Source organism: Alosa sapidissima, chromosome 20 (genome assembly GCF_018492685.1).
Source record: "Alosa sapidissima isolate fAloSap1 chromosome 20, fAloSap1.pri, whole genome shotgun sequence".
In the NCBI taxonomy this organism is placed as follows: Eukaryota; Metazoa; Chordata; class Actinopteri; order Clupeiformes; family Clupeidae; genus Alosa; species Alosa sapidissima.
Window position 1 is genome coordinate 813431 of NC_055976.1, and position 13590 is coordinate 827020.

Consider the following 13590-nt stretch of genomic DNA (forward strand, 5'->3'; position numbering starts at 1 on the left):
TGTATATTTCTGTGGAGCCAACTAACCCAGATGGCCTTTGCTCCCTCACTGCATGCCTAACCTCCATTAATCAGTGGATGAGCAACAATTTTTTTAAACTAAATGATGACAAAACAGAGGTACTTTTGGTTGGACCAAAACTAAAGCGAGATATTATTCTTAGTAATCTGGGGAACTTGGCGCACCAGGTCAAACCAAAAGTAACAAGCCTCGGTGTCATCTTAGATGCAGAGTTAAGTTTTAAGCCCCATATCAGTAAAGTTACTCAGACAGCCTATTTCCACTTGAGAAACATTGCCAAAGTGCGGCCCTTTTTAACTCAACAAGATGCAGAAAAACTAATTCACGCCTTTATCACTAGCAGGTTAGACTACTGCAATGCACTTTTCACTGGTCTTCCTAAAAAACATCTAAAGAAATTGGCACTCATACAGAACTCTGCGGCTAGACTTTTAACTAAGACTAAGAAGAGAGTGAATCCTTTTGGAAGAAAACACAAACAATCCTACTTCTCCACAGAAGCCTGTTTTCTGGTCAATATCTTGTACAACAGACACAATAAAGAAATCTAAATATCTAGCTTCTAGCCACAGGCTTTTTGTTGCAAACAAAATCAACCAAAGCACGCTCAGGTGACATGACAGACGAGACACCGTTGCTCATCTGTTCATCATCGTGCAAAGCCAGCCCAAACAATTTGATTGGTGCAGTTGGTTCGAACCTCTCTGTTTCGAGCATAGTTGCTTCTCAGTTGAACAAGTCCAAACCAAATGTCCCGACCTCAAATTTTGTGGGTGGAGTTAAATTTGGGCTGCTTCCAGGTCCGTGTATCATTCGTTCATTTGATATTCAATTGAGAATCCAAAATAAAAAAAAATGAAAGAATGACTGATTATTTCATTATTTGTTTATGTAATGTGATGCAAACAAACAAATAACGCTTTGACCAGGCTTTGCCAGACTTTTGATATTATGGTCAGATCAAAAGTAGAACATTAAGGCTTTCAGGCTACACCATCCTATTATTTTTTTTTCAGTTTAGTATATAGAAAATATTGATGATGTATAAAATGTTAAGGTACTTTTGTTTTGTTTTAGTTGGGGTCCACTGCAATTGGCATTCAGACTTCAGAAGGAGTTTGTCTAGCTGTGGAGAAAAGGATAACCTCTCCTCTGATGGAGCCCAGCAGCATTGAGAAAATTGTTGAAATTGATACTCACATAGGTAAGTTATGATCAGTCATCTTAGGCAGTCATGAAAATTACATATTACTTTTATTTCCATGTAGCTTACATATGTAAGCTTGTATTGGGGCAGTCGTGACCTACTGGTTAGGGCTTTGGGCTTGTAACCGAAGGGTTGCCGGTTTGATCCCTGAACAGTAGGAATGGCTGAAGTGCCCTTGATAGAGATGCGCGGATGGGCTATTATTTCAACCGTAACCGCATAGCAAAACTTATCATCCATCCGCCATCCATCCACACCAACGTTTTTTGACCAATTTTCAAAACCGCACCCGCCCGCCATCCGCTGGTTGTTTTAATGTATATGGGTGATGCGTTTGATTGGTTCAACCGCCACCCGCCTGAATTTAATTAAAATATTATATTTCTTCACGTCATCCGCCCGATCCGCGGTTTAACCGTGGAGTCCGCGGCTATAACCGCGAACCGTGCATCTCTAGCCCTTGAGCAAGGCACCTAACCCCTCACTGCTCCCCGAGCGCCGCTGTAGCAAGGCAGCTCACTGCTCCGGATTAGTGTGTGCTTCACCTCACTTCACTAATTCACGGCTGGGATAAATGCAGAGACCAAATTCCTTGTATACGCAAGTATACTTGTCCTAGAAACCTGATTTATATTTACATAATTTTCAAACTGTCCACCACATATGTGGATTTTTGTTTGTTTGTTCGTTTGCTTGATTTAGAATACAGTTAGCTAGGGATAGTCTTCCTTACTTCCTAACCCCGTCTCATAACTGTTGCTACTTGCTAGGTTTGACTGTAGATGTAGTAAGCATTACAACTTGTAATTTGATTCTTGAAAAACACCCTAGTCAACAAGTTTAGGCACAGTAGAGGGGGTAACACTGGTCACTTTGCCAATCATATTAGCTAACTATGCTAGTTTCCGAAAGTTAGCTAATCGGTCCAGTCCAAGTGACATTATGGGAACAGCACTTAGCATTGTAAACCTATCCCCAGGCAGTATCAATAAGCATGTTAGCTAAGGTTGCATTCCGATCAGGGTCATTATGCTGTATGCCCCACTCCCTACCCACTGCACAGGGTGTAAAATTCACAGGGAACTCAATTGTTATAACAGTTTTATTTTGAATTCACTGCTAGTCTCAGGTTATCATAAAAATGTTTGGATTCAAAACAGTGAAGTGAAGCCCGACAGTGTGAAAGCGGCTATTGTTGATGACTACAATACTAGTGCAAGAGAGCTAGGTGTCATCTTTTAGGTCAGGTGTTTGTCACCTGGGCATGGTGGAGAACTCGTAACGTCACCTACTGACAGTCAAACTTTGAATCCCGAATCCACAGCTGCAAGTCTGACACTTTGGCAAAAGACAAAAATCTGCCATCTTTTTTTAAAAATATTTCCTTTCCTCTCAGGTTGTGCAATGAGTGGTCTGATTGCTGATGCCAAAACTCTAATAGACAAAGCAAGAGTGGAAACACAGGTAAGTGTAAAAAGATTGGCTTTATTTCAGATTGTCTTTATTTAAGATTATCATTTCAAATTTTGGTATGGATTTAGGTCTACAATAATCCACACAAGTGTTTTGGGAAATTACCTCTTAGTTATGCAGTGGGGTTGTTGGGGTTATCTCTTACTCTTTAATAACAACATTGGTGATGTATGTGTCCATGACTGGGTGACCATATGTCATGCTTTATCCTCTGAATTGTTATAAAATCGCAATCTCGATTCACCCCCTTGCACAATTTAATTTCATTTTTAAATGACTTTGATTCTCATTTAATTTCACACCCTCAGCCAATGACAAAGCACCTTTTATTCACATGTTTCACTGGTGGAGCGAGCGCAGTAGTTCGTAAAGCCTTCGATGCTGCAGCATCGTTTGGGCTAATGAGTTACAAAGTTACGCGCTACTGTAAATTAGTTACTTTATTGGGTAACAAAGTGAGGCATAACGCATTACAAATTTCAGTAATTAGTTAGTTGCTGAATAACTGTGAAGTCCATTCCTGTGTTACTCAAAATACGTGTAATATATTGACTTAATGTTTCCATAGCAGTACGCAGTGATTGCTTATTTAAAATATAGATTAGCCTAGATACATTATTTCATTGTAGAGATGTGTGCAGGGTAGAGCACACATTCTCTTCCTGCACTGCTCTCTCTCAATCAGGTTGGCTTCAGCCCGCACCGCTTGTGCAAGCAAGGACTGTTCGACTACAACTGGTGCGGTGTAGCCTACACAACTTTGCAAAGTTAACTTAAATGCATACATTTTGAACAAAGTTAGTATAACCTACTTATCACAACGTTGTCAATCGTGTTGTCAATCGCAAACGCTAAGTTATTCAAACGTCTCTCTACCGAACTATCTTAATTTGCAGAGGACATGGAGAAAGCACCCGTTTTATAAATGAGCCAGTAGTGGAGAAATAACCTAGGCTAGGCTACTGCAAAAAACATTGGATACTATTGATGAGAATCAGCCACTCAGTCTCAAACCGAACTGAATGGCCAGTTGAATGTTATTGCCAGTTGAATGAATTAATTCTCTGAAAGGCAAGCAGTTCAAGAGTGTGGTAAGAAATCATTCTGTTTTTGATACTGTATACTTAAATTGGCAATTGACAGTAGCCTGGTCCTACCAGAGACATCTTCATCCAAGCGTTAACTTACTTGAAGGTGAGTACTCTGTTTGTTTAAAACTATTGGATCTGCCAGGAGCCACTCTGGATCTGCCATAACCAATCGCTAACGTTTGGTCATGACGCATGTCATTCTCAAACTAGCACACGACCTCAAAGGCATCGTTCTCAGCCACCCCCTCTGTTCGCTGATTGGACAGGTAAAATTTGGCCTGAGAAAACCTGTGAATATACCGAAATCCCAGACGACGTACTGAAGGAAAATGAAAATTGAGCGGAAATACGTAGGAGGGCACAGCCAGGCTAAATTGACAGTCCATTTCTCTAGAGACTAAAGCTGTAGCTGCAGCATGTTGATTGTAGACTACAATTTGTTAAATAATTATTGCCCAGATGTAGGATAGGCTACCCGAAATGCACTAATTAAAGCCCACAGCATATAATACCACCGAAGCATGTTGAGTCATAATAATAGCGGCTTATTGTTACGTGGTAGCAGATGTTAACTATCAAATAGACATAATGTAGGAATGCACACAGATATATTTCAACAGGTAATGGACCATCTGACGAAGACCTGAGTGGTTGAAACGTACTTGAACACTAGGAGCAAAGAAGACTATCTTCACTTTTTTCCCCTTTGCAACTGTCCCAAGAAATCCCATAAACACAAGAATGCCTAGGGTAGCCTACATCAGATGGCCTAAAGATTAGGCCCTTCTGCATAGCATTCAGTTATTTGCATGCAGCAATTTGAACACTGACCTTGATCTAGCCTATTTTGGCTATTTAAAGGTACTTTATTGCCAAAAGACAACACAATGTAAATGAACTATAACAAGCAATAAAGGACTTAATCACACACACACTACTATTTTTCTGACTATAAAAATAATTATGTTGGAAGTTTAGAACCCAGAATAGACCTGCACACTACAAAAGTGCACCAAATTTAACACAAGTGACTCGATGCACTTGGAGGAGGTCTGCGTCCTTTCTTTTCCAGATATTTTAGGATTTTGCCATGGTATCGTTTCAGTATTGAGATATTTATGGCAGGTATTGCATCAAAGCCATAATTATGGTATCGTGACAACACTACTGTTATATGTAATATTTTTGGTAGCCTGCTGTACTTAAATGGCCAGTATTTTCTTTATTCATTGAAGCCTCCATGTACAGGCTTGTGGTGATGCACAATGTGCTATAGTTGTACAATGTGTTTGGTATTACCAATTTGTTTTGTTTTGGTTCATGTGTGCAATAAACATTACACTTTGTGAGAAAAAAAGATTCCGCCAGAGAATTGTGATATCAATTCTAAGCTAAAAAATCGTGATTCATATTTTTCCCCGAATCATGCAGGCCTAAGGAGCATCTCATTACACTTTTCAATTACTCTGTGACCAAACTAAATTGTGTATCAGTAGCTGGTAATTTATTTAATTGATTTCTGAATTTCATGAAGATAACTGGCCTGCTTTCACTTACCAAGCTATTTCATATTCTCATTTAGAACCACTGGTTCACATACAATGAAACCATGACTGTTGAGGCTGTGACACAGGCTGTGTCCAACTTGGCACTGCAGTTTGGGGAAGAAGATGCTGACCCAGGAGCAATGGTAAATTGAAGTGTTCTGTGTTTTTGTTTTATTTAAAAGAAAAGGCTGGTCTAAGAACAACCTAGGGTCTAACCGGCACCGACTTGGCAGGCAATATCAACTAATAATTTCCCCATCATCGATCCTTTCTAATTGGTCTTGCCACCATTCATTTAAGATAATATGCAACACTCCATTTGTTAAAGAAATACAATTACAATGAAACTGTTTTCTTTTTGATTGTTTTGTTAGTGAGAAGCCACTCAAATAAGTATTTGGGGCTAAGGCCAGTAGATGCTCCTGGTGCCTATGCCTGCCTCTTTCTTTTTCTATCAGTATCCTCATTTTATTAAAAAAACCTAAATAGTGAAAACCTTTAGCCTGGAAGCCAGCCTAAATTTACCCTACCCTAAATTGGAAAATTCAGTCTTGACTCCATCCATTGAGAAACCTGTATGCACACACCAGATCTGTTCTCACAATAACATTGTCTGGGCGGGCTTTACACAATGATTACATTTCGCCATCACGTCTCTTGCACAAGATATTGATAGTGCAATGGCCCATTTGTGAAAAGTAATAGCTGGCTGTGTTTTTTTAATAGCAGCATTTTACATGAGGTTGAACCAAAGTCCTCCACTCGGCAGCCATATTGCAACGCTTTTTGGGCACTAATCGGGCATCTATTTCGGCAGAAATGTGCGTGCGCAAGGCTTCACGACACCAATCTTGCTCCAGTGGCGATCACAACACATGATTGGCACAATGTCTTCACAACACACCACATTATTGGCTCAATGTATTCATATGTCGACGTTTTGCCGCAGAAGGGGTGTGATGTGTAGACGACAAAACTAACCCCATGCATTTCTATGGAGGATTTTTGGAGTGCTGTCTCCTCATTAGAAAGTCTCTGGTTGAACCAGCAGGATTGGCATAGTGGAATTTGACAAACACACTGGGTCTTTTCGAAACGGGAAAAACTGCTGCCTTTTAAGATATCTAAATGGGGAGCGAGGCAGCAAGTGCGGTTCGAAACCAAAAAAACAAATTTTGCTGCCTTCTAAGATATCTTAGATTTGGAAATGTGCCTGCCTCTCGTAGGCTACTCATTCATGACTACACAGCTATTGACAGTTGGCCTTTGCTAATCTGGTAACCCAAATAGGAGGACACGCCAGCCCATTATTAATACGCTTTTCTAGAATGAATCGTTCAAAACATAAAGGAAAATTCTAAGAGATCCCCGTAACTTTTTTTTTTACGGGTTATAGTATTGTTGTCAAATAAGCCATTACTTCATCATTCGTCTTCATTCTTAATTGATCATGTTTCCTTACTCTCTGATGACATATGGTAATACATTTTTGGAATGGTTACAATTTGTTTTCCATTATTTCCTACATACTGGTCCTTTAAAACCATGTGAAAGTGCAGTGAATATCTGTAGAACCAGGAACTGTTTCTGGCACGGAGCCTACATGGAGAGGCCATCAGAGGGAAATTTCTCCTCGAAAGGGAGCGGAGACTTGGCACACATCAAAGCACTAGCTACGATGTTAATGGACCATTGAATCACTCAGCACAGAGGCAGGCTAACGAAACGCTAGAGATTGTTGCAAACGTGTGTATAATGGCAGAGCCGGCGAAGAAGCAGCGAAAACCCTTGACTGAAGACGCAAAGAAAAGGAAAAGAGCTTCAGACCGAGCGAGGGGGAGTTTCGTAGAGAAAAAGCATCAGGCTTGCCTGGTGTCCCTTTTAAAAGCAAGTTTTGACCCAAATATCAGTGCAACCTGGCTCCAAAGGCGATTTCACATGTTGAAAACAAACCAACTGAGGTCTGTTACTGTTGCCGGTGCTGCACACACCACACCGATTACAGCTCCCACACACAGCTGCGTGCATCGCGTTGCTGGAGACGCATCCCATTCACTTTAAATGGGCTCATGTGATCCGTTGCCGAACTGAATTGTGGGGCCGTCGCGTCGCATTTCTCCCGCTGCTCGCGTTGAGGAGTTCAGCTGTTGCTGCACCGACAGACGCCACCGGCCAATCAAGCCAATCTACGGACGGCACCAACCAATCACATTACGGTTTTACTTCAAGTCATTTGCATAGCTACCGTCGGGAACACCCACTGGAATGCGTTGACGGATGCGGAGCCGTTACAGCCACAGTCAGTCATCAAATGGTCAGAAGTGGTCTACACTCTCCATTACCCTTTACCTAGCATATGCTTTTATACAAAGCAGTGTTTCCCACAGAATTTAATTCTATTTGTGGTGGTATGCAGAATTAACTTGAATGCAACAGTTTTTAACAAATTAGTGCAGCACGGTTATGATTCTAACCAGATTTAAGCACAATTTAGTACAACCAGGAAAATCATTGTGTGGTGGTCAATGTTGATATTGTGGTGGGCCGCCACAAATAAGTCAATGTATGGGAAACACTGCAAAGGGACTTACAACAATAGCAATCAATATTACATTAGCATTAGATTTAACAGTTTAACATACAATAATTCATAGTAGCAAGTGTTCAAAACGGCAATAACCATGACTTTGTAAAAATATGTAATTAGTTACACATAAGATAAAAACGATCAAAAAATGTTCCCAAATCACTCCCAGAATATCCCGAAACTATCTCTCGAATGGACAACACTCGATAATCATTCCACCAACGAGGAACAATGAATGAAATGTCTTTATTATGATCTCAAATTATGAGTTGCTGCAGTAGTAAAGAGCTCTACAAGCAAGATAGACCTGTTCCTGCTTTGTTTTGTTTTTTTATATTATTTTTATATGCTGCTTCCCACTTATTGCTATATTTTATATTCAGAGTCGACCATTTGGCGTGGCACTCCTTTTTGGAGGCATGGATGAGAAGGGACCCCAGTTGTAAGTGCATCGTTTTAACTCTTAATGCATCCAAAGGGACTGATAGTTATTTATATTTTAAGTACTTCATGTATGTTTGCCCTGAAGAGCATGTTATGCTAATAAAACCTTGTTCTGTAGATACCACATGGACCCATCAGGCACGTTCGTTCAATGTGATGCAAGAGCCATTGGCTCTGCATCTGAGGGGGCCCAGAGCTCGCTGCAGGAAGTCTACCATAAGGTACTCTTACAATGTCATAATTCACTCACTGAATAGAATTGTGTCTGGACTAGCATACTCCTGTGCAAAGTATACACAGATTTTAACATCTTATTTGCTATCTGATTTTAAACAACATATAAACAGTTGTTATACTGTTTTAGACAGTCCTACTCACACATTCTACACCCTCAGAAAAGCAGGCGCAAACTAGAAAATATTCTCCAAGTAAACTGTAGAATTGTGCTGCAGTAAAATCTTAATTGCAGTAAAGCTTTGTGCAAATAGACCCCAGAGTCTGTGGTGTCCTAAGCTGCGGGAACCGTTGTGATCTTCTTCTTCCTCTTCCTCTTCCTCCAGCCGTTCTGAGTCTGGCGATACCACTTTCAACTCCAGCCTAGCATAGATCATTGAATTGGATTAGCGTCTCGCTTCTCGTGCACTAACATTTCCGGTAATTTTCCCATTTAAAATTTGACTCTTCTGAAGTTAGAAAGTGTAATAAGAAAGTGTAAAAATTAAACGTGGCCATTTTCTAGGCTAATTTGACATGGAACTATACTCTCATTCCGTCGTAATTATCAAGGAACGTTGCAACGTACTATGGGCACAGCACCACAATGATATCACACGATTCAATGATCTATGCTAGGCTGGAGCTAAAAGTGGTATCGCCAGACTTTGAGAACGGCTGGATGAACTGGGGAAAGGTAAAAATCAATTGTTTAATTTGAGGGGAGGTGGAAAATTAGAGTGTAATTCCACAAATCGTGGAATATCCCTTTAAGTACGAAAAAATGTTTGACTTGTCGCAAGTTCACCAACCTCCCAAACACATTCCACAAGCCTAGAGCGCCCTACGGCAGTAGTTTCATGTAGGGTTGATGTCAATTCATACTGACTAACATTTAAAACATTTTTAAATTATATATATTTTGATATAAGTCCCACCTGACTATAAGACCAGACAAACTATGAAAAAAAGTGACTTCTACAAAAATGTTCCCTTTATTTGTGTTCATAACTAATAAAAAAAACATAACTAAACCTGGTTTCCACTGTTGAAACGACAATGGTCAACATAAGTCTACACAAAGAATTGGGGGCCTAGCAGCGAAGCTGCGAAGGCACCCATTGAGTTACTAGCTTTTCCTTTTATTATTATACATCCGCCATTGGAGTCTATGGCAGCCCATAGAACGCCTGGCTAAAAAGTGCAGATTTGTGGCAGAAAGTTTTGGGACACTCCACTGACCGCTCACACTCATTTACGGACCTCTAAACCCAGCCATCTAGCGCCACCAACAAGTCAAAATCTGGCCGAAAATTGAACCGCTGGGTCTAAAGTTATACAATTTGGCACACTGATTTAGCACTGTCCCATGATCACTCTCACTAATTTACAGAACTCTATGCCCAACACTCTAGCACCACCAATGGGTCGAACCTGGATTGCATTCACTCATGTGACCATTGAACGGTGCGTCCGATTTTCACATATCAGGCACCGTTGGAATCCCTGGACCGCACTAAGTTCAATGACCCCTATTACGTCACTTTTCGCCATATTGGACCTCCGGATTTAGTCCAAACTCTATGAAAAGTTTCAGCGGTCACAAATTTCATCCGATTTTCACGGAACTTGGCGGAGATGATCTTCTGCCCGAGCCGCACGAAAGATACTTGTCAGATTTTTCAATTTCATTTTTGTTTGCCCGTGACAGCCAATCAAATATGCCGATGAAGCCGCCAAACAGGAAGTGGACTAACATCTCCGTGGCACTTTGAGTTAACATAACAAAACTCGATACCATTAGTCAGGACACTGTCCCAATCACTCACAGCAATTTTTATGCATATACATTGAACACTCTAGCGCCACCACCAGTTCAATGCTGGACATGCGTTCATGCGCGTGATCTTTGACTCTTTTGTCTGATTTTCACAATTGAGGTAGCGTCTGAATCCTTGGACCATCCCGATTTCATCGACCCCTATCCCGTCACTTTCCGCCATATTGGACCTCCGGCATATTGGATTTGGTCCAAACTCTACGGAAAGTTTCAGCAGTCACAAATTTCATCTGATTTTCACGGAACTTGGCGAAGAAGATGATCTTCAGACCGAGCCGCACAAACGATACTCGTCAGATCTTTCAAATTCCACTTTATTGGCCCATGACAGCCAATCAACTATGGCGATGAAGCCGCAAAACAGGAAGTGGGCTAACATCTCGGAGACGCTTTAATGTATGAAGTCCAAACTAGGGACTTCGTATCTGATTGTGAGGACACAGTAGGAAATTGGCATCATTTGGCCTGTATAGGGAGCGCTGTAATACAGGAAGTGGGCTCGTATCTCAGCAACTCTTCGATGTATGAAGTCCAAACTTGGTAGAGGGACATGGTAGCTGATTGTGAGAACGCACAAGGACATTGGTGTAATTTGGCGTCTTGCTGTGAGTGCTTGCTCATGCCATGGCAATGCCATTCCTGCTATAGCGCACTGCTAGGCCCCCGCATTGCTGCTTGCAGCTATATTTACCCTTAAACCTACCTTGCAGGAACTGAACTCGCGCACTCATGGCACATACGATTGGAAGTCTGACGCGCTAACAAATACTACACCGTCAAACACGTATCTCCTTATGCACAATTTGGCATGGGACATTGTCCTGCTGGAAAAAAACAATCCTCAGAGTTGGGGTAACATTGTCAGAGCAGAATGCCTTGCAAATAGATGCAATAGATAGATCTCATTGATGAAGGGCTTTTGTCCAGCTTTACACGACTTGAGCCCTGCCCCTAGGTGCCTGTTTTGAACCGTTCTCGCCGTGCATTTCACCCCAGCTGCCATTTGCCACTCTCTTTGTCGGTCACTTGATGCCATCGTACGGTTGTTGAGTAACATTCGAATGAGTTGACGGTTAGTGGAGAGTCGTTTCACCCTCTGCCCTATTATGTATTGACATTATTATGTATTGACATACTAAGTATTTGTATTATTATTATGGTAACACTTTATTTTAAGGTTCACATGTTAGCCACCAATACATACCTAATTAATACCTGTATTAGTGACTTGTAAGGCATGTGTTAGGCAACATTAACCATTTGTTAGGTGTGTATTCACAAATTTCTTGTTCATGACGAATTAGGCCTTTATTATTGATATAATCTTAATAATGACCTTGTAAGCCTTGATCTCTACATATTAATTAGTAGTAAGTACCAAAATAGAATATGCATAACCTACTTGTATACTGTCTGAATAAATCCCAAATAGTAGGAGAACAGTTGTAGAATAAGCAAGTGTATGGCTCAACCTCATTGCTGCATTTCACTGCCCAGGTTGCTGTGTGAAATAGCACTTAACAACTGGGAGATTGGCTCCCATTCTAAAGTGGAAACTGGTTCCTTGGTAGCAAGCACATTATCATCAGTAATACCTCTGCAGAATGTACTTATTAGTCATGAATTGGTTCCATATTCTAAAGTCAGGCATTATTATTAAGAATTATATGGTATGTATTGGTGGCTAACATGTGAACCTTAAAATAAAGTGTTACCATTATTATTATAATAATATTATTATATATATTTGTTTCAGTCCATGACATTAAAAGATGCCATCAAGTCTTCTCTTACTATCCTGAAACAAGTTATGGAGGAGAAACTGAATGCTACAAACATTGAGGTAAAATAACTTTGTTCTGCTGCTGTCATTTAGAGATCTGTTTCATTTTCCAGTCAGTGCATACACAGGAATTAAAATTCTCTGTTGCTATGACGGATATCTGTCAATTTATTTCCAAAAAGACTGTGGTATCTTTGTGGATCCCCAATGGAAAAATGTCTTTTAGACACATGTTGTCAACTAGATACTATTGTCTTATTGACTTAACAGTATCTGGTTAGTAGTGCTATCTGGTAAGTGAGTACTATACCTACTACTAGTGGGGACTACTTTACACCTTTGTGTTCGGTAAGGTCTTCTGTTTATTCTGATATATGGTTTGTCATGTGTTGAACGAACGGTTCGTGAAGTATTCGACCGAGATGAATGGGTAGGGAGATGTGCGCAGAACTTTAAGTAGAATTTATGATCATATTGAATTATATAATTTACTTTTCTCGCGAACCGTTCACCACAGCAAATAGCGGCTAACATCATTTAAAAGCTGAGAAAACGCTCTTTCATGTGATGTGATACTTGTGATGTCTGTGTGATAGTGTAAATTTCGTCAGACGAGACGAGAGGAAATATGTTCGTCAACGACCTTTTTTTTCATGGCTAAGACGAGACGATGACGAGACGGCAGTAATGTCCTGAAACACTGACTAAGACTATCTTAAGATGCATTATTGTTGACGAAAAAAGACGAGACTAAAATGTTTTGCATGAAATAAAAACTAAGATAAAATCTCTTCATTTTCGTCTACAAAATGATGACAGAATATCTAGCTGTTATGTTTTCAAAATATTCCGAATGAGTTCATACGTTCAGCCTTCCTGTAGGCTAGTCTACGTGCTGTTGCTGCAACCCTGTGGCTGCAACACGAAACTACATGGAACAAGAACACTGCAATTTCTGCCAGAGTTATCAAGCTAACTACCTAAGCTTTATGCCACAATGCTACATACCCAGAAGTTGAAGCTTCTCTCATACAAATTAACATCCCCCAGAATGTCCATATGAAAATGTTCATCATGTAATGTCAACTATTTAACTAGTTAGACTGATGATGCAAAGTTTGCTAGCAAGTAAGCTAATATGGAAAGTTAGCTATGGCTAAAATGGAGAGTCTGTTTAGAGAATGTGTTGTGTTTGGGTGCATATCGCCATCTAGCGAGGCGGAGTAAAACATTAATACTTTGGCCTATGACAAACTTTTTCAGTTTCAGGACCACTTCTAACCCTAGCAAAAAAAAAACCTACTTCAACAATAGCCTATAATTAGTCTACACAATAGGCCTACTCACTGAACCACCTTGCTTACTGTCTTTGCACTTTGCTTAT

General features: G+C 40.4%; 1 protein-coding gene across 1 annotated transcript in view; it reads left to right on the forward strand.

The window, feature by feature from the left end:
• Positions 1–13590, forward strand: part of psma5 (proteasome 20S subunit alpha 5) — a 35734-nt gene that overhangs the window by 10621 nt on the left and 11523 nt on the right. Inside the window, exons 4-9 of the mRNA XM_042074574.1 lie at positions 1099–1225; positions 2625–2692; positions 5375–5482; positions 8310–8368; positions 8489–8591; positions 12180–12266. Coding sequence (XP_041930508.1) covers positions 1099–1225; positions 2625–2692; positions 5375–5482; positions 8310–8368; positions 8489–8591; positions 12180–12266 — 552 coding nt within the window. The remainder of the gene's footprint in view (positions 1–1098; positions 1226–2624; positions 2693–5374; positions 5483–8309; positions 8369–8488; positions 8592–12179; positions 12267–13590) is intronic.